Raw genomic sequence first — 23168 nt, forward strand, 5'->3', positions numbered from 1 at the left:
TATAGTTTTATCCATAAATACTTTAGTGTGTATCTCTTACAGATAAGGTATAGCATATTTTTAAAGAAAAAAAAGAATGTGTATATATGCATTAAATTTTGGGGGTCTACCATATCTTCATTGATTCACTAACTTTCATTTTAGTGTAAATATGCAAACTAACAGGAAGCCCTCAATAAAAATAAAATCTATTTCACAGAAGAACTAGAGCCTTCAATCATATAATCAAAATATTGGAGGGAGATTTATTTGTTCAGCCTTATTTATTAAGCCAATGCTATGTGCCAGGTAATAGGTTATACACTGGGTTACTGAAATAAGACTGCAATCAGCCATGTGGTCTATTCTCCAGCAAACCCATTCTGGGTGCCTGGCAAAGACATAGGAGTATAAGTGTATTGAAACAAATGTCAACAATGATATTTGGTCCATATTACAAATAAATTATCAAATATATAAAAAGAGGGAAACAGAAATGGAGCTTCTCTCCTAACATGGCAAATATTGATAAATGAAACCTATATAAATTAAAGCTTTTGGGGTCCTCTACATAATTTTTAGGAGTATAAAGGGGTCCTAAGACCAAAAAAATGAGAACTTCTATTTCAGTGACTCCTAAATGTATAACTCTAAATCAAATCTCATTCATGAGCAAGAACTCATATAAATATGTTTCATAGACAACTCAAACTGAACAATTCAAAAGAGAAATCCTGATGCTATCCCAACCTGCCAAATTTGCTATTTCCCCAGATTTTCCAATTCTGTTAAATGGCACCACAATTCACCTACTTGCTCATCCCCCAAACCTAGGAATCATCACTGACTGATTTCTTCTACAACTGATCTATTAGCAAGTTCCACTGACATTACTGTTAAAATATATTCCTAATCATATCACTTCTCACCACCTTAACAACTATCACCCCAGTCCAAGGCACCATGATATTCCCTTGGCATCTTGGAATTAAAAAAAAAATCTTACTGAGTAAGGTTTCTAAAGGGTAGCTATAAAAAAGTACAAGTGTCTTCCATATCACCATCATCATCATCATCATCATCATCTAGATACAGGCAGAATCCTAATAGTTTATATTAGTTTTCATTTTTAATATAGTGATTCAGTGATTACAGTGATTCAGCTTTCTCTAACCAAATTCTAAAATTCTCAACTCAAAAGAACAGGTGATATTATATATTTCATGCAATAACTTTCTTAAAAGAAAGCATATAACTTTGAAAGTTTTAAAATGTTAGCACCAAACAAATTATACTTGAACACTTTGTTTCAGAAACTCTTTCATTTAGACAATGGATTAAAATGTAAGTTCTATGTTTTATTTTCATTAGATGGTTCAACGTACCTTATCGAGTTCATCTGAAATTGCAATACCTGGGATTCAAGAGAGAGAGAAATAAAAAAGTTTTAGAAGCAATCCTTAATAACCCAATCTTAAAAACAAAAATGAAAGTTCCAATTTGTAGAACTAGTGCATTTTCCATTCTATTTTTTCTTTTGAAGAGTGCTTCAAAATAATGTGATACCACCCTTTCTACCAATGAAAACAAATTAGAAATTTAAGTCAACTATAACAGTGTGAACTGCTGAAACAATGCAAATGATGCAACAAAAACAAACCAAATACCAAACAAAACAGGTACCTGCAAGCCTACCAGCTTGTAGGCTACTAAATGCAGAGCAAACTTGCAAAGACAACTGTAGAGATGTTGTCTTTATGTGATAATGACAATCAAGTGCAACTTAGCCTGTTACAATTTTGTTCTTTTTTAAGAACTGATTTGGATTCCTAGAGTGATAAAATATTAAGGCAGAAAGGTGGTTGTAGATCATGTATTTTAATTCCCTTATTCTCCAGATGAGGACACAGAATAGAGAACTGAAGGAATTTGTCCCACATTCCCTTAGATCAACAGCTTCTTGAGCCAATGGATAAAGATTCCTCCTCACAAGCTCCCCTTCTCCCATCTACACACTCCCCAATGCACATCAGTCCAATTTCTGTCTTTACCATTCTTCCAAAACTGTTCTAAGTTAGTTATGTAAAAAGTTTTAGTCCTTAATTTATTTCTCTGTGATGAGAGACTCTGTTAACCCCACTCTCTTTCTTGAAATGCTACCCTACCTTTTCTATTCTCCTTTGTCTCCTTCACAGGAATACTCTTCTCTGGGGGGAGGGAGTCCTTTCCTGAAATGCCAAGGGTACACTTCCCTTGGTAACCTAACCCATACCACTGACATTTTTATTCCTCTATATGGTGATGACCAGCAAATCTTTATCACCAGCACAGTCTTTCTTCCGAGCCAGTTGCTGAATCCCTGTGGGCATTTCAGTCGTAACACATCAGGCTAAAGACATCCCCCTCCCATTGTCTCACTTCCCCTTCTGTTTGAATGATGTTGTGCCTATGGCTGCACACAGGCACTGTGGCCAGGCATTGGAGCAGGTGCGGCCAGCCCTCAGGTTCAGGACATAGGACAGAGGGAAGCTGGTGTCAAACCCCAGTGTTTTTTTGTTTTTTTTTTTATGTTGCCATGAGAATCTAGAGGGCAGGTCTTCACAAAAGCCGTGAAGGCTCCCTTCCTGCCCAGTGTTAGGAGACAGGGATGTTGACAGCCCCTCTCGCACTGCAGCCTCTAGCACTTGCTCAGTCTCTCTCTGCCTTAGCACTTTGTTCACCGTCCTGCGTCAGGGCACTGAGCTCTATCTTCCCTTTCCTGAGAAAGTATGTGGGCTGAAGGTGGTTTCATTTTTTTGTTGCTTTTTAATTGTATATCCTTTTGTATGACAAAAACTATATTTTGCACTTAACCAGATATATTTTTCACCCCAGTTGGGGGGTATTCTTTGTAAAAAATAAACAAATGAAATAAAATAAAGGTTTTTTTAATGGCAAAAAGTTTGTTTTCTTGTCTCTGAGATGGTGTTGAAGAAGTTATTAGAAAGAAAATGTGTCCAAAAGAGTGTTCCCTCTACTTCACAATTCACATGGTTGAAAACCCTGTAGAGAAACCATTTCCTATTGACCGTAATGAATACAGTCAGAATGTGGGTTGGTGGGGTGAAGAGGGAAGGAATTTGAGCTGCATTGTCTTTTGTCCAATTCACCAAAGAACTGTAGTGGGGTCCTCTGGGGGTCCAAGCTAGTTTTCTACATCTACAGTTAATCATTACTAAATTCCTTCAACTTTGGAGCGCATGAGGCTTTTTTTGATTTTTGTTTTGTTTAATGAGCTCTTGAAATACAGGGAAATGAAGTTTGTGAGGGGATTTGGAAGGAAAGGGTTATGGGTCTCTTTCATAATTTGGTTTCATCATGGAGTTTCTTCCAGTATAAGCCTGGTTTATATGCAGGAAGACATAAGACAGGACTTAAGGATTTAGAGTTATGACCATCAAGTTATTTGAAGGCAGCTACCGTTTTTTAACTCCGCAGCTCCCATTACAGTTCATATCCAAGCACATGATCATAACCCAGTAAATGTTTGCTGAATATTCAAACCAACCCTCATTCCTTAGGATATGCTTCAGCAGTTTGTTACTTCCTTGTAGAGTAGTAACAACAAACTGATGGCACAATTCCACCTCTAATTGAAATGATTTTTATTATTCCTAAAGGAGTGACTAGTGATGAGAAACCCTGAGATGGCAGAGGTTAGCATACTTTCTGATTTCTGGTTCATTTAAACCTTTGCAGACAAATCTAGTCCTAGCCCTTATTTGGGGGTTGGCTTTTCTACAGACCTCCACATAGTAATTCCAAACCTCAGGCTCCTGGAAGTTCATAAAATCAATGTAAATTGAACAGAAAGTAGGACTGGAAAAGATTCTTTTCCACTTCAATCTTTGTCTGAATCTATCTTTCATTCTCAGCAGCTCTTTTGCTCTCTCCTGGCTGTCTCTGTCTGTTTTTCTTTACCAAGGTGTCAGTCTCTAGCTCTGCTGTCATGGTGACTATCACCTTCCTGGGCCAAGAGACAAGGAAAATTCTAAAGTTTGAAGTCCAAGGAAACACAGAAAATAAGAACAGACTGAAGCCAACGTTCAGCAGACTCTAAAGCACAAGAAAGAATGAACTGGGTTGGAAGAGAAAATCTGAAAGTAGTCTCAAGAAAATGAACCTGAGTAAAGATCCCCTCTCTGCTTAGGTACGGAATGTCTGTGGAGGATACTTTACCAGTTGCTATATCATCTCAGTCCGCTAAACTAGTAAATTAATCACACACAAAGCAGAAAAAATACTATGCCCTACTTCATCTCAATAAATGGCACCATTCTTCCCCTTGTAGATAAAACTAGAAACACAGGTGTATTCAAGATGAATTTTTCATAACAATATTCTATAAAATTCTTCTTTGGTAAAAGTTGTTGGTAATTAAGAATTTTTATGTGTCACTACACTAAAACAGAGTCCGGCCATGACTCTGGGGGTTCGGGGTGACCTAAGCTTAACAATTATTCAAGAACTTGCTGTATTATGAAGGTACCTGCTTCAACAATTCAGGGAGAGAAGGCTTCATGAAGGTAGCATTGCAGCTGGGCGGCATCACTACTGAGGGAGTGCGGTAAAGAACTCTGAGATATTCTAATAAGTCTGCAGTAGGGAGTACATGTGAGACACACAGATCCCACAGCTTTCTGAGCAATGATAAACATTTCTAGAGGTCTAACATATCACACATTTATGAATATTTGGGTTTAAAAAATATATGAAATGACTCAGGGTCACCTGGAATAACTCAGATTTCAAGATAATGTAGGAATTTTATACAGTACCAAATGGTTTATGTAAACATATTATTCCAGTTTATAGAAGCCGAATATATATTTCAAGTGCTTATATTTACACTGATACAATATTACAAAAATGTTCCTTTCCAGTATGATTTCAAGATTAGAACTGAATATATTGTTCAAAAATAAATATTTAAGACTTACTCTATTTTAAAAGACAGAAAGGGAGAGTAGATACATAAAACAAAATTTTCTTTCTCATCCAAAATCATAAAAATTAGATATCTGGAATTAAATAACCCATTACTCAATTGTCTGAGATTTTTAAAACTCCCTTGATTATCTTTAACTTTCTGCATTAATGCCCTTGGCCCTGCAAAAAGAGTTTCCTCACTCAGTTTTTAGAAAGTTATCAGTTGGTCTTTAAATTTCTTTTACACCTCAGACTTATGAATCCATTATTCATAAAGATGGCAGCAATACTTCACCTATCTAGAGTGTAGTCAAGAACTTGCAAGTTAAGTAAGTCAAAAGGCCTTAATGACCTTGAATGGTCAAAAAGCATGTCACACAGAACCTGCACCTCACTTGTGAGCTAGCTCCCTACCTCCTCTGTTCACTGTCCGTTTTAGCAAGTATCAGGAGCTGTTTTGCAGGGCCAAGAAATGTTACCAATGGAAAATTAAGATGAAGAAAAAGGTTGCTATGAAGACATATTAAAGTATAAGAAGCGATGAGTCCCAGAATAAAGCTCAAACTAACTAAATGGGGAACTTGGTTTGGGGAAGAAATTATGTCTCTAATTGTTCTAAATGTCTGGTCTTACATATTTTTTCAGATACCTATTATTATATTTTCTTAACATTTATATATTTTGATGATTTTTACCTAAGAATTTCTCTAAATAAATACTATATATTGTATAATTCTTTAGGCTCTCTATTATCCATGTCAAATTGCCTAGGATATTTTTCACTTTTTGTATTTCGATTTTAATCAAAGCTTAACCTGATTAAAAGCCATTGAAAGAATATTAAAGAACCGCTTCTTTACAGAAGCAGGAAGCTCTAATGAGAACCATTCATACTGAGTAGCCAGGATATTTCTCCCAGCGCCAAGCAGAACATTCACAGCTATTCCCTGAGATGAGATTAACAACTTTTAGGCACTTCATTAACTCTCAAAATCCATCATATTTTAAGGTATATTTTTAAATTTTATAGAAGCTGAGGAGCAGTGGGGAACAGAATATGCGAGAGAAAATACAGTGGGTTGCTACAATATGTTGTAAGGAAAGAAGGCCCAGGATTTGATTATGGGACTCTTGATGCATACTGGATCACATGGTCTTCCTAAAAGCCCAAGTGAGATCTTACAGGAGACACTGTCCTTTCAGAGTAGCCAAAGAGGCTTGGCTTAGGGCAGCAATGGTGTCCCAGATAGAAGTGGGATTCTTGGAAATGAACAGGGGGAAATGAGTTCCTTCAGAAATTAAGCTTCTCTTCTAGATAAAGAGGCAAGGGCTCCCACAGGCATATCAGAGGTTGGTTCCTGATTCTGCTGTACTGCAAAACCTATCTGGATACTTTCATTTGTGTCCTTCAACTTATGGGCCTTTCCATTTATTCCAACCCTCAAAGAGGTCTCAGTGGTATCAGGAATTTCTTCCAAAACAGTTCTCACATTCCGAGCTGTCCTAGATCAAGTAAACAGGAGCCACCTGCCCCACCAAGATTTCCATTTTCCCAGGCATCAGGCTAGCCCTAGAGTTAGAATCAGGTTGTAGCTAAGAGAAATGAAAGTAGCAAATTTTCACGATTCTTTACAGCTTAGTCAATGTAATCCATTTCATGAGAGTAGATCAGAAAATTCATATGGTATAAACTGGAAGTAGCTATTTTCCAAAGTCTGACTCCCTATTGGAAAAAATCCCAATGATATCAGAATGTAAAGACACATTACCCCGATTCTTCCTTTTGCCAAAAGCCTGTTTTATTTCATTTGGTCAAACCGATACATATTTATCACAGGACAAAATAGAAAATATAATAAAGGGAAAAGGAAAACAAGTCTCCACTCATAAATAATGATAACAGTTTCCTGTGAATTCTTCCAAATAATTTTTTGAGCGTATATAGGCATACGTACAAATGCTGTATGCCTCTATATGCATATATAGAACAAAATTAAAGGCAAACATACTATTTTGTTATCAGCTTTTTGTAGAAAACTATATTTTTATATTAGTAAATATTTTCTACAGTATCATTTTTAATGACTATAAAGTATACCATTGTGTGAATGTACCATGATTTCTTTATCCATTTTTCTTTCTCTAATAAAAGGTACTTAATTTCCAGCTTTTCCTATTATGAATCCCATTACGGGAAACAATGGAGGCACAGCTTGGAGACGGCTGCACACACAATGAATACGTTTCCCATCTTTTTTTTTTTAACCAAGTTATCTGCCACTTCGGACAGCTAGATTTTCTGAAATATTTTCTCGCCTTGATTTTTTGAAAGCATTCTACCTTGGTTTTCACCCTACCTGTCCGAAAATTCCTTTTCAGTGTCAACTAGATCACTTTGCTACCTGTATCTCAAATGTCGATGGTATGTGTTTGGGGGAGGGCTCTTTTCCCCTATATACTAAAGATTCCTGTATCTATATCCCTAATCAAATTTCTTCTCCAAATAGGCAATTTACACACACACACACACACACACACACACACACACACACTTGACTGCTGGGAACAGAGGAGGGCTATCCACACCATTGGGATGTACCAAAGGTGTTCGAAACAACATTCCTCCTCCACCCTCAAACCCTCTTGAATTCCTAGCTGAGGCACAGGCAGCACCCAGCCACCTTGATTATAAACAAAACCAAACAATAAAACAATCTAAGCACATCATTCTCTCTTTATCCTCACACCTCTTTCATATAAACGAGCCTTAACCATATAATCTTCTACACTTCTTTTTTTTTTTTTAATATTAATTAATTTATTTATTTATGGCTGTGTTGGGTCTTCGTTTCCGTGCGAGGGCTTTCTCCAGTTGTGGCAAGCGGGGGCCACTCTTCATCGCGGTGCGCGGGCCTCTCACCATCGCGGCCTCTCTTGTTGCGGAGCACAGGCTCCAGACGCGCAGGCTCAGTAGTTGTGGCTCACGGGCCTAGTTGCTCCGCGGCATGTGGGATCCTCCCAGACCAGGGCTCGAACCCGTGTCCCCTGCGTTGGCAGGCAGACTCTCAACCACTGCGCCACCAGGGAAGCCCTTCTACGCTTCTTAAACCAGCGGTCCCCAATCTTTTTGCACCAGGGACTGGTTTCATGGAAGAATCTGTCCACGGACGCGGGGGGCGGGCGGGGATGGTCAGGCGGTAATGCTAGCGCCGGGGGGGGGCGGCAGATGGAGCTTCGCTCGCTCGCCCGCCGCTCACCTCCTGCCGTGCAGCCTGACTGCCAACAGGCCGCGGCCCGGCACCAGTGCCTGCCGTACACCGTTCCCTCGTTTCTATCCCACAGCTACCGCGCTATTTCAGGCTCTCTTCATCTGGTTTTTGCCCTGAGACATGAACCGTATCAATTCCATCTTCCACGGGGCACCAGAGTGATCGTGCAAACACACAGGATCATCTGCACCCCCTGACTCCCCTGCCACCTAGACTTCCACCTTCGTTGACTTTATTACTCACTTCATCCTTAATGCATCAACAATACAAAATTTTCTTCTTTCTCTGAGATTTTTCTGTGAATTTTCTTCCTTCTTTTTACACACATGCTTTTCTGCCAGGAACCTCCCACTTCATGACACATCTTCACTCTCCTTTTACCTTAGCTTTATCTTTTTATCCTTATAGACTCTACTCAGATATATTCTTCACCACGTTGGCCCTAAACCTCCTTGTTGAAGGCTCCCACAAGTCTCCTTACAAGGCTTTGAAATTCTGCTTTTCACAACTATCTCTCCTACTGAAAGGTAAACTTGAGGTCTGCATGCAATGAACAAACAATTACCACATCATCTGCTTCCATTTTCACTCATAGGCTATTATTCTCTAACTCCTCAGGCTGTTTGTCAGAAAAGACTTTTGGGGGATGTTCAGGATTGCTGAACTAAAAAAAGTCATCTGTTATTTTTTTCTTGGCTGAGTCCAGATGGCTATTATCAGTCACAGAGCATAAACATCTGTCCTCTGTTCTCCCAACAGCTGGGCTTTTTTCCTCGGAAAAGCTCCAGCCGGTGTTTCACATGAACTACAATCTGTAGACCAATGTCTAAATGGACTAAAGATACTCATCCTATCATTGCCTTCCTTCACAGAAAACTGCCAAAAGCAGCAAGAGCCTTAGGCTCAGAAAAGCCTTGGGCTCCTACTTGCTTACCTGGCTGTTTAATTTAATAGACAGGCACAGTTAAAGCCAAAGATCTCAGCAAACAAATCAAATATATAAAAACCAAAACCTATGTAATATGACATCAAAGGCCCACACTTAGAGAAGCAGGAGGTAGATCTGCAGTGAAGAAAGAGTAAGGGAGGGGTCACAGAGAAGACGGACCAGAAAGAAATGGAAGCAGAGGGGGCACTCGCCCAGCGAATTGTGACTGAATTATGCGCTGATCACTGCGCTACATGCTGGAGAGTCCAGGTGCCCCTGGACTCCCCGCAGCTCAGAGTTCAGAGGGCTGTGAAAGCAGATCACAGCGTTTAAGCGCGTACAGAGAAAAGCATGGAAGCGCAAAAGGAGGGGTACCAGATCCATTCCACAGGAAGACAGCAGCACTAAATCATCAAGTGGCATTCGAGCTGAGGCTAAAGAGAGGAGCAGAAATTAGCTTGGGGCAAGTGGGGGTGTGATTTCAGGGTACAGACACAGCGTAAGCAAATACATGAAATGGGGAAACATCAGTGAGTGTGAAAAACTTCCCTGTTACTGGTGCGCAAGTGGCCTGATGATGAGTCATGAGAGGTGCTACTGGACACATGACTAAGGGTCAGAGCATGGAGCACCTTCTATGAGGTTTTAAGGAGCCCTTGAATGTCTGCAACAAGTGGTGTCAGGTCTTCACTCTAGATCCCATCTCACTGACTGCAGTGAGGGCTGTTTGGAGATACAGAGAAACAAGAGTGCGGACAGGAATGGTTATTCATGCTTCAAACTATTTCCGCATTTCTCCTGGCCTCACAGGCTAGACTACATTCCCCAGCCCCCCTTGCAGTCAGCTGTAGAATGCGGGTGATGTAACGTGAGCACTTCCGCCTCTAGGCATTAGAAACCACCCCCATAATCCTCTATTGTCTCCTTCTGCTTTCAGGACCCTTGGATCAGGTGCTAAAGATAGTAGAATAACAGGATAGAACTGTCTGCAACCCTGGAACACTATATGGAGTGACTAAATACTTATACTGTATTAAGCCACAGAGATTTTGGCCATAAGACTCGCCTAACTTAAGGTCATGGTAATCCCTCCAGCCACAAGCTCAATATGAGCAGGGACTGCACCTGTTTTTTCTGTCATGGGGCAGGAATGAAATGAAACAAAATGGAACATGTTAAATGGATAAACCAATGGTCTGGTCAGTGGTGCTGAGTGTGAATTAGAGGGTGCTAATGTGGCAGAGAAGAAAATCATACCCAAGATAGAAGGAAAATATCAACACTTGGAAATTAATTATTAACAGTTAGGGAGAAAGACGAGTCTAGAAGGGCTCCAGCCTGGCTGAACCAGTAACTGAAGATGCCAACAGCTGAGACAAAGCATGAAGAAGAAAGGTCACAGTGAAGAAGGAGGTATGATCTACTTAGATATATTGAATCTAGCATGGCAGTGCGATATCCACCATCTTGTATAAAAGCATACACAGTCTGGATGGGAAATACACTTATCTGAGTTAGCTGTGTAGGGGTGATAATTAAATCTATGAGGGAGGATAAGGCTGGACACAGCATTTGAAAGAACAGAGGCAGAGAATGAACTGTGGGAACAGCATTCATAGCGGCGGGAAAGAAAGAGAAGTGTCAGAATGAAACCTACAAGATGTGATGTGGAGAGCATCCAAAGACGATCAAATGAGGGCCAAGTCCCAGAAACTCAAAGATCAGAGAGTTTGAAGGCAGACAAAGTAATCAACGGTGTTAAAACTACCAGAGCAATTTTGTAAGATGAGGAAGAGTGTTCATTCAGTTTGACAACTTGGATTCAATTGGTGACCATAGTGAGAAAGGTCTCAGTAGAATGACGGGTGCAATTATGTAACTACACTGAGGGGTGAGAGGAAGATGAGCTGGTGGAGACCATGCGTGTTAACTATTCTTTTTGAAAATTTGGATGAAAGAGGAAGAAGGAATTCTGTTGTACCTCTGTCTGAGGTAACTCGACCTCAAGAGAAGGGCTTTGTGTGTGTTTGTTTTAACATTAGGTAGAGCTCTGGTGTTCAATATGGGAGCCACGCATATGGCTAATGAACATTTGAAACATGGCTCGTCCATGCTGAGGTGTGCTGTGGAATAAAATTCACACCAGATTTTTGAAGCCTCAGTATGAAAGGAAAAGAACATAAAATGCCTCAATAATAATTTTTATATGGAATACAAATTAAACTGATAATAATTTAGATATACTGGGTTAATATTTTATTAAAATTAATTTTACAGGTTTCTTTTTCCTTGTTTGAAATGTGCCTATTTGAACATATAAAATCACACATGTGGCTCGTATTACATTTCTGTTGGGCAGCACTCAGCTGAAGCACGTTATAGGCTGTTAGGGATAAAGAGTAATAACACTAATAGTATCTGTGGCAGGCAGAATTCTAGGACGGCTCCCAAGATACACACCTGTGCAGTCCTTTCCCTTTGAGTCTGCATGGTGGGACCACTGAAGATGAAAGGGTATCACTCTCCTGATTTGGTTACTAAACAGCTGACTAAGTAAATCAGAAGGGAGATTATCCTGGTGGCCCTGACCTAATCAGATGAGGCAAAGCTTCAGAGAGATGCTCCCCAGTGGCTTCAAAGAAGAAATAGTGCATTGTTGTTTTGAGAGGAGGAGGCCACAAGGCAAGGACCTGAGAATGGTCTAAGAACAACCCCTGGCCAACAGCCAGTGAGAAAACAGGGATCGTAGTGCTGCAAGAGCAAGCACTGAATGTGACCAACAACAAGAATGAGCTTAGAAGACCCCAAGCCCAGGAGAGATCACAGCCCCAGCCGGTACCTTAATTTCAGCCTGCCCAGACCCTGAGCAGAGGACCCAGCTGACCCGCACCCATCCTCCTGAGGCACAGAAATCGTAAAATAATAAATCTGTACTCTTTAAAGCTGCTAAGTTTGTCGTAATTTGTTACACAGTAATAGAAACTGAATATTATATCTAACATTGAATTAGCAATTATTTCATACCAGGTACCATATCAAGCACTTTAGATACAGCATCTCATGTGATAGTCACAAAACCTTCAGAAATAGTACCATGATGATTGCAATTTTACAGTAAAGGTGACAGCAACACAGAGAGGTTAAGAAAGATTCCCAAGGTCACAAAACTAATAACTGGCATTATTCCAAGCCACTGAAGTTATTCTAACACGTATACCTTGAGGACAGAATCACAGCACGAGGAGTGTCACAGTTCATGACTGACTTTAAGATAAAGCATTACATCGAGAGGTTTGCAAAAAGCCAGAAAGACAGCATGGTACAGTCTGCATAAGTTGACAGCTGTAGAGATGAGATAATTCTACCATTTTGAGGGATATAAACGATTTTTTGCTGTCACTCTCAACTAAATAACAAATACTTTAAAAGTATGTAACACCTTTTAGAAAGTAAAACTAAGATAAAGCAAAGACCAACCCTGCCAGAGAGAATTCTATCAGAGACTGTATGAAAATTAGGAGATCACTAAAAACTTTCAACCTTTCCTGTGACACAGGAGAAAAAGGTCCACAATAACAAGACAATGAACACTCCTTTTGACTATAACTGGAGAAAAGAGTCCATTCCCTAAGTCTTCCTAGTAAATAAAACAATGGTTAATAAAGTTACCATTAGATTAGAGAAAGACTTACCAAGCCACAGCCATTATAAGAGTCAAACAATATCAAACAAGAATGAACGACATCCTCCTTCAGGAAGATGGAAGAACAGTTTGAGATTAAATAGCTCAATTCTGGGCAGCGAGATCAGTACATAAACATAGTAAATGATAAGGCTGAATTTCTACTCATTTACAATCACCATCTCAGGTGAACTGATAACTGAGTAGTTAGATACATGCTGGGCCTAAGACAAGACGTTAATATTAAATCTCAGCGAAAATCACAGAAACTCAAGTCATCCAAGAAAGTAGCATCTTGTTCCAAAAGAGACTCAAAAAACTTATACAGAGAAATGAGCGACCCCTCCCTGTGTGACCAACTGCTCTCTTATGCCACATAAACACCACCACTACTGCCACAAAAAACAGAGCCCCCTTAAAACAATCAATGAAGCCAAAAACAACTCTCCATCATATACATCATATACATAGACGCTGAATGTTACACCGTACTCTGGCCAAGCTACGGACTCACCCAACAACTTCTCTGGCCCTGACCCTGTCCCAAGAGTAATGTCCCAAACCTGCATCTCTTCTACTCTCCTGATCAACCGCTACCCCAGCCATTTTATTTCTCCAGACTTCCCTGCCTGAGTCAAATGAGCCCCTGTCATAGCTCCCACTCGCTTCTGCTCAGACGACTCAGTTGCGAGCCCCCATCTAAGGCTATTCCCAGGTTTTCCTGGGACAGACCACAGCGTGAACCTTGACGCGTCTGCTACAGATCTGGGCAAGTGCATCAGACTCCTTTATTTAAAAGTTTTAGTTAGTAGTCAAATGCTTTCTTACAAATTAACAATGATATAACAAGTGTTTAAAAGGTAGATGTCATGTTTTAAAGGACAAAAATTGACTAATACTATAAGTGAAGATGTGTAATAATTGGGCATTTTCTTCAATCTTTTTTTAAACTCACATTTATAGATAAATTGAGAGTCTATAAAAAGCCACAGACTCTGACCAAAGGGGTAAGACATACATACATATACACACATAAAGCCTTTGACATATTGGTAGGTAAGGTTCTTTTCATGAACGTAATAATTAGCTGAAAACTCACTTTATCATTATTTGCTCCAATAGTAAATCTAGACAAAAGCAGGATTTTCTTGAATCCCAACCAAAGAGTTTCTACTAATGGCAAAATTACGAGACCCTATCATAAGTCAAGTTAACTTCTAAGACAGGTTCACTGCACAAAAGTCTAATAAAAAAGGCTCTAGTGAATTATAAATTAAGAAGTATGAAAAAACTAAATCTCTCTCTCTCTATAAAATTGGAATACAATAAAATATAGTATATAAATATATAATTACAGTATAATACAATATATAAACACACACACACACACACATATATATAAAATTTTCCCAAAATATACCAAGGGAAATTTCTAACTTTAAAAAATATCATGAAACTAGTAACATTATGCTATTTTAAAAAACATACTGATCCTCAAATATAATCTACTAGAATTTGCTAGTGTTCTATTTTCCATTTAAGAATCTTTAATATTCCATAATACCAGAAGAACATTTTAGTGAGGCTATAGCATTAGTATTCATCTAAAGGTGCCTAATTTTTAAAATTGAGAACTACTTTAGAACCAGAGAAAGATAGAAATACCTTGAACTCACTACTAAAACCATAAAGTACATATGTATTTCTACATACATAGAATGCATTTATCAAATCAAAATATTTGTCTACTCTCACAACAATAACATTTAAAAGTTTTTACTTGAAACATATCATTTCAAACCTTCTCACCTATCAGAAGAGGGACACAGAATCATGTCTTCCTGATCTGGAGATGAGAGAACCAAGGCTCGTTCGTACAGGTTTAATGATTTACGTAATGTTATTCACCTCATAGGTGGCAGAGCAAAACTTCTGACCCAGGCCCTAGGATTACAGATCATTGCTTTTACAAAAAGGTATGTTGCTAGGTTCTGAGAGGATTCTAAGAAGAATCTGGTCCAGTCAATATCCTTAAGAAGTTTAGAGACATCAGAAGGTCATGGAAGAAACAGGTACATGCATTAACTGGGATGACACAGAACAACAAGGTTCAAAAGAGAAGAATGAGTAAGGTACCATTAGGTGTACAGCTCACCTGGGTAACGAACAAAGACCTTGTAGAGAGACTGGAATCAAACAGCCATTGTGGGGAGGGGGTCTATAGCCCCTCCTACTCTATATAAACTAGTCTTCCCACGAATCCCTGGAACATGCAAGATCAGTCCTCGTTTCCCATCTCACGCTCTTAGAACTCCTCAACCTCTCATGGAATTATAATGAGGATGTTGGAAATATGTTACTGGTAATACTAACGAATGTTTCTACTTTAATATTGGTTAGGAATTCCAATTATAATGAACTAAATGAACTTACTTCGAGAGAGATTCTCAAGGGCTTTTCCCAGTTTCTTGCTCTCTTGAAGGATGTGGTTCAATTCATCAAAATCACGGCTTTCTGGTTTAGTCCTCCAATTCCACTTAGGATGATCTACTGACCTTGGCACTATGTTTAAAAAAAATGATTACTTCATAAGCATGCTACATAATGATAAAAACTTACTATTCATCATTATGTGAAAGACTGTATCAAGATCAGTGTACAGAATAAAAATGTTTGGAAATGGTTTTCTTGTGAGCAAACAGAGGGGAAGTTATGAAGCTGGGTTTTAAGAAATGTTTTAACTGAACAAGTAAGGAAGTGTGACAGTGTTTATAGAACAAAGAAAATTCAGGTGCTGATTTAAAACTAATAATTTGTATAAATCAGGGAAAAACACAAGCAAAGTATATTTTCTATTATGTTTTAGCAGCTTAAAAAAATAATTGCTACCTTCTTCATGAGCAATTAGTTAAATGTTTTTAAGACATTATTGCTGTCTGCTGATAAAACAAAGAAGACTGAATACTTATATTTACCTTCATTTTCCCTCAAATTCCCACTAAAATTACATTATGGTATTTTTCTTTTATCAAAAATTGGTTGAATAAAGAGGGAAGACATCATTAGGCAAGAAATAGCTACACATTTTTTTTTTGGAAGATGCAAAATGAACTGAGTGGTAACTGGATTTAGCAAGGTAGAGAATACTGAAACCTAGTCCCTGAAGAGAGAGATGCCCCAAAAAAGTGGACATTTCATACCATTTAAACATGAAAGCATCAATCAAGGAGGACCAATGCCAAAATAATAAGGATGTAAAAACATAATTGCCTTTCAGATTGGAAGGATCCATAAAATGTCCACAGCATAATGTAAGGCATATTATCACAAAATTTTACAACAGTGGTAATAAAGAGAACATCTTTGAAAGCTTTCAGGGACAAAAATAGCAAATCAAATTGTCATCTGACTTCTCAATAGCAATGTTTGGCCCCAGAAGACACAGGAGAAATTCCTTCAAAATTCCAACTGAAGATCACTTCTAACTTAGAATTTTATATCCAATGAAAGAATCAATCAAGATACTTGTAAGGACCCAGAAATGTATCTGGCAAGCACTCTTTTTCAGAAAGCTCCTAATGGAGGTGCTCCACCAAAATAAATAAGTGAACCCAAAACTGGAAAGACTTGAGATTCAGGAAACAGATAATCCTCCATAAGAAAAAGGAAAAGGTAAGCCTTGGGATGACAGTAAAGGATGGTCTCAGCAGAGAGCTGAGAAAAAGTCTGGAAACTAAGGAGTAAAGACTGGAGCAAGAGGACAAAGGGCTACAGGAGAGAAGTCTCTAAAACCTCTTAAATGAAATAAAGTATAAAATATAAACTAAGACAGAAGAACACGATGTATTTAAGCATATTGAGAGTGTTTAATATATACTTTAAGGCAGGGTTTGGTGAAGCATTAGTGATGGGTACAGAGAAAGCAAAGCAAATAGAAAAACAAGCCAATTATTAATTCTAGAAACAAATTAACAGTTGGCTACTTTATGGCTCTACTGTGAAAAAGGTTAATTAACATAATCATGAAAAAGTCAATGCAAAGTATACATTAACCAACATCTGAAATAGCTGCCTGCCTGTACTATGAGAATGTGATGGGCCCTGGGTATAAAGCACAATGTCTTAGAAGGAGGTCAAGAGATAATGCCTCAAATTTAAAAACTGAAAGAGAACTATACAAGTATCTTGTATATTTAGATATGTAGATCTGTGTACCAAAAGAAACATCTAAGAGTTAAAAGTGGTTCCACATTAAAAGCAGAACAGGAGAAAAAGAAGGACACCATTGCCTTGTGGTACTAATTTGCTTTTTAAACCATATATATTTTTGTTTTGATAAAAATAAAATAATTTTTAAAAGTTTATATGGTAAGGCTATAAGAAAGACAGTCTCAACCTACTGAAAATTTTTTTCTGCTACCTTTTTAAAAGTAATTCAGAAATATTTATTATAATAAAACATATACTGATCCTCTGACTCAGCAATCTTATTCTGTCTGGTAAATTATCATAAGTAAATGAAAACACTCATACTTATGTATATATGTACAAGGTTGTTTATTGTATCGGAAAGTGCACGATATTTGTTTATTTCACCAAAAAGTTTGTGGTGGCAAAACTCTGGAAATAATGTAACTGTACTTCAACAGGGGAATAAATAAATTATGGCATATTCACACTATGGTACAGGTATGCACTTATGGAAAAGTATAACACAGATCTGAATTTATTTGCATGGAGATATGTCCATAATACATTTTAAAATAATAGAAACAAGTTGCTTAAGAATGTGTACTGTACAGTTTAAAGCCAGTTTTATAAAGCAGTTCAACTCACACATTTTATGTTAGTTTATACAAAGAAAAGGATGTAAAAGGATGCAAACTATTTCAAAGGAAGTGAAAAGATACAAACTATTTCCAAGGGAGTAGACTTTAAGCTGGCTAAAGGGAGAGAGACTATCTTTCTACATGTCTCTATTTTTTTCATTGTCAAAATAAGTAAATATTACTTCTATAATTTAAATAAATCTAAACTAAAAACATGCAGCTGCTTCCTCCATGTTTCTTTATTTAAGGGACTCTGGGAAGGAGATGTCAGCTAACATCAACACACCAGTGTTCAAGTGTGGACAGTGGAAGCAGTGATTGTGATCAATGGTTTTCGAAAACACTTCCAGGCATATTGCTATTACGCCACAGGTCATTCCCCAGGAGTTCCCGGGGGGACAAGCCCAGGCACAGGGAAGAGAAACTCAGAAAAGGAGACAGAGAAAACTGTATTTGAACCAGATCCTTCAAAACATTTACTGGCACTTTTGTTAACCTTTTTTGAATAATTTCTCTAATCTGCATCATTACATTATCTAATTTTCCCAGAAATTACCATATCCTATTAAGATCTCATCAATTAAAAAAAATAAGAACATAGGTTTTTAAAAAAAATCAGTCCCAATCAACCTCCCCAGAAAATCATGTGACATGCCCCGCTGCCCACCCCAGCAGCCTTTGCAGAACTCCACCTGAATGTATCCACGTGGGCAAGCCCAGGTGAGACCAGCTGAACTGCCCAGCCCATTCACTGAACCATGAGAAATTATAAATTGTTGTTTTAAGCTACTGAGTTTAGGGGAGGTCATATGCAGCACTACAGAGAAATGAAATGACACCCAAGCTCTTTTCCTCAGCAACTTTTGAGAGAAACTAAGACAAATTTATTTTTATATTTTTGTAGCTTGTGACAATTTGCTACACATCCAATTTATCCAATTTATGATCCAATTTATCATAGGATCCAAATCTAGGACAAGGAAGGCCACAGTATAATCATGGTCTAATCAACTACACTGGATAATTTCAAAAGATGTTTCGATAAATAATGGAAGGTGATTTGGGAAGTCATCAGCCCAGTATACAGTCTCCAGATGAGAATCTCTAAAGGTTTCTGATGGATCAAAAACCTTGAGGGACTTCCCTGGTGGTCCAGTGGGTAAGACTCTATGCTCCCAGTGCAGGGGGCCCGGGCTCGATCCCTGGTCAAGGAACTAGATCCCACATGCATGCCGCAACTAAGAAGTCTGCACGCCGCAGCGAAGATCCCGCATGCCACAACTAAGACCCAGCGCAGCCAAAATAAATATAAATAAATAAATAAATAAATATTAAACAAAACAAACAACCTTGCTTAGGTCATACTTAGTATTAAAACTCAGGGCTACAGTTTAAATACATTTTCTAAAAAATATCCTCAGGAGACATGGAAAACAGCAGAACAATATAAACAACATAATATGACCCATATGAGGTGAAAGAATCTGAGATTAGGGACAACCTATAACATCACTGAGACAAAACTCACCCCCAAAGCAGGAGCCCACCCACAGCACCGTGTAGATGGGCATGCTCCGTTCATTCATAAAGAGGTCACTACTTCACAAAACAGCCGATTGTATATTGAACAGGGCCTATTTTGAACAATTCTTTATTATATTAATCAAATTCTGACTCACTGATACCTCTACCAATAATTTCCATCTGTGGGTTAAATAATAAATTTACCATTTCCTCCAAATGATTTTTGAGATACTATCTATCTATTTCTTTGGAATCAAAATAATTTCAATTATTTAGATCTTTCAACTCTGTTTTCTAAAATTTAATGAATGCTAATATTCTTTCCTGAAAGTTTCTCCTATACTTTCATTTAAATATGCCAGGAGGTTTCCCAGTACTATAGATATACCTAAAATTGATAACAGTGAATTTATTACTTCATGTCTCCTGCCTTCTGCATTTCCATACTATGATTTTTCAGACATTGTTTTGCCATCTTCATTCTCTCGTATCTATGTTAACTTGTGTTTTCTATACACGTGCACGGTCTTTTCATTTCTTTCCTAAAATTTTAGCAAATATACAGCTATTCCTCTTTGTATATGCTGTGCTAAATGCAACATTAAAAAATAAATGAGAAATCCTCCCCCGAATACAAAAGCATAAATAAAATTACTGAGGACTGGTTTTAGTTTTTGGTTTTAACTGAAGCTAACGTACTTACCTCAATTTTCTCATCTGGATCACAAATTTGAAATAGCTATAAAAGAAACAGTGCACACTATCATGCACAAGGGATTGACAGACAAATGCTCTGCTGGTTCTTCCTGCCAAGACCCTACTCATCATCCTCAACCACTCCACCAGAACCACCACTCCACCAGGTAAACAGTAGAAATGCTTGAACCACAAAGGAAAAAACTTCATCGAACCCTATTTGTCATTATTTTTCCTCTATGACAAATCAAAATTGAAAATTAAAAACATAATATTATCTTGCAGATCTTTGTACCTATACCAGCTTGCACTGTGTAAGGTGCTTTTTTGTTATCTGAAAATGCACAGCTTCTAAACTGTTATCTCATGAGACTAGGACACATTTTAGCACTAATTAATCCTTAAATTCTCATTTACTCATTTATTCACTCATTTGTATATAGCACAAAGCACTGTCCTAGGTTCTGGGAGTAAACCAGTGGGAATAAATGTAACAAAATTCCCTGCCCTCATGGGGATGACATTCTACAGGAGCTCACAATCTATTGCATAGGCTAACAGGTTATTTTGTTCTTCACTGGCCTAATTAATATATAGTATCTATTTTTAAGTAAGCTTTAGCAATAGAGATGTTTTTAATGAATGTTAATGATATTTACCGCATATGAAAGTTAATGACTTAATATTATTGTCTTTTTTCCTTTTGAGAACAATCACTTAGAAAACTTTTTATATATATTACATAAATGTTTCTGCCAGACAATACTTCAGTTAAGAAAATATCCTTTTATTCTAAAAGTCCTTTTATTTAGTTTTGTTTTAAAGTAAGAAATTGATGTAAAATTTTATCAAATACCATTCAAGTATTATTTGAGATGTCATATGACTTTTCTTATTTTATCAATTTGTATAATGTACCAACATACACCTAACGGTAGTCCCAAAAAGGAGAAGAAAGAATATTTGAAGAAATAATGATTGAAAGATATTCCATGAAAACAGAAACCAAAGAGAGCAGGGGTGGCTATACTAGTATCAGACAAAACAGACTTTAAGACAAAACTTGTTACAAAACAAAGAATATCATATATTGATAAAAGGGTCAATCAGTCAAGAAGATTTAACAATTATTTAACATATACACACCTAACAATAGAGACCCCAAATACATGAATCAAACACTGACGTAACTGAGGGTATAGAGTTCTACAATAAAAGTTGGAGACTCTAATACTTCACTGTCAATAATGGATAGAACAACTAAACAGATCAATAAGAAAACAGAGTACTTGAACAACACTATAAACCAATTAGATCTAATAGACATATTGAGAAAAATACACAGAATAACAGCCATACATATTCTTCTTCCAAGTGCACATGGCACAATCTCTAGTATAGACCATATGTCAGGCCACAAAATAAGTCTCAATATGTTTTAAAATATTTAAATCATAACAGTATCTTCTCTGGCCACAATGGAATGAATTGGAAAGAAAAAGAAAAAGAAAAACCAGAAAATTCACAAACATGAGAAAATTGAACAACACACTCTTAAACAACCAATGGGTGAAAGAAGAAATCCTAAAGGAAATTAGAAAATATCTTGAGACAAATGAAAATGAAAACACAACATACCAAAATTTATAGGACACAGCAAAAGTGGTGCTCAGATGGGAATTTATAATTGTAAAGCCCACATTAAAAAGCAAGAAACATCTTATACCAATAACTGATCTTTATACCTTAAAGAGGTAGAAAAAGAAGAGCAAACTAAACTCAACCTAGCAGAAGGAAGTAAATCATAAATATTAGAACAGAGATAAGTGAAATAGAAGATACAAATGTAATAGAGAAAATCAACAAAACCAAAAGTTGATTCTTAAGAAAGATTTTAAAAATTAACAAACCTTTAGCTAGATTAACTAAGAAAAAAGGGAAAAGACTCAAATTACTAAAATCAGAAATGTAATCAAGTCTGTAATCTACAAACTTTACAAAAATGTTTCTAAAAGGTATTATAAGAGAATATTATGAATGCCAATAAACTGGACAACCTAGATGAAATGGAAAAATTCCTAGAAACAAACAAACTACCAAAAGCTACTCAAGAATAAACAAAAGATTTATAATAAGTAAAGACACGGAATCAATGATCAACATCCTCACAACAAAGTCAAGCACAGGACAAGGTGGCTTCATTGGCGAATTCTACCAAACATTTAAAGAAGAACTGACACCAATTCTTCTCAAACACTTCCAAAAAAAAACAGAAAACGAGGGAATACATCTGAACTCATTCTATAAAGCCAGCATTGCCCTGACACAAAAGACAAAGATTTGACAAGAAAACTACATACCAATATCTCTTCTGAATACAGATGAAAAAATCCTCAACAAAATAGTAGCAAATCAAATTCAGCAGCATATTAAAAGGATTATGGAAACACGAAAGACTTGAATAGCCAAAGCAATCCTGAGGAAGAAAATGGAGCTAGAGGAATCAGGCTCCAGGACTTCAGACTATACTACAAAGCTACAGTAATCAACACAGTATGGTACTGGCACAGAAACAGAAATATAGATCAATGCAACAGGATAGAAAGCCCAGAAATAAACCCACGCACCTATGGTCAATTAATCTACAACAAAGGAGGCAAGAACATACAGTGGAGAAAGACAGTCTCTTTAATAAGTGTGCTGGGAAAACTGGAAAGCTACATGTAAATGAATGAAATTAGAATATTCTCTAAAACACAAATAAACTCAAAATGGATTAAAGACCTAAATGTGAGGCTGGATACTATAAAACTCTTAGAGGAAAACATAGGAAGAACACTCTTTGACATAAATCGCAGCAATATCTTTTTGGATCCACCTCCTAGAGTAATGAAAATAAAAACAAAAATAAACAAATGGGACCTAATTCAACTTAAAAGCTTTTTTGCACAGCAAAGGAAACCATAAAGAAAACAAAAAGACAACCCACAGAATGGGAAAATATATTTGCAAACGGAGCTACCGACAAGGGATTAATCTCCAAAATATATAAACAGCTCGTGCAGTTCAACATCAAAAAAACAAACAACCCAATTAAAAAATGGGCAGAAGATCTAAATAAACATTTTACCAAAGAAGACATACAGGTGGCCAAAAAGCCCATGAAAAGATGCTCAACATCGCTAATTATTAGAGAAATGCAAATCAAAACTACAATGAGGTATCACCTCACGCTGGTCAGAATGGCCATCAACAAAAATCTACAAACAGTAAATGCTGGAGAGGGTGTAGAG

At 37.3% G+C, this 23168-nt stretch overlaps 1 protein-coding gene across 1 annotated transcript in view; it reads right to left on the bottom strand.

Annotated features, from left to right (window-relative positions):
• The window catches only part of C17H8orf34 (chromosome 17 C8orf34 homolog), a 111534-nt gene that overhangs the window by 25296 nt on the left and 63070 nt on the right, over positions 1-23168 (bottom strand). Inside the window, 2 exon segments of the mRNA XM_059902059.1 lie at positions 1365-1393; positions 15260-15388. Coding sequence (XP_059758042.1) covers positions 1365-1393; positions 15260-15388 — 158 coding nt within the window.

This window comes from Balaenoptera ricei, chromosome 17 (genome assembly GCF_028023285.1).
Source record: "Balaenoptera ricei isolate mBalRic1 chromosome 17, mBalRic1.hap2, whole genome shotgun sequence".
Taxonomy (NCBI): Eukaryota; Metazoa; Chordata; class Mammalia; order Artiodactyla; family Balaenopteridae; genus Balaenoptera; species Balaenoptera ricei.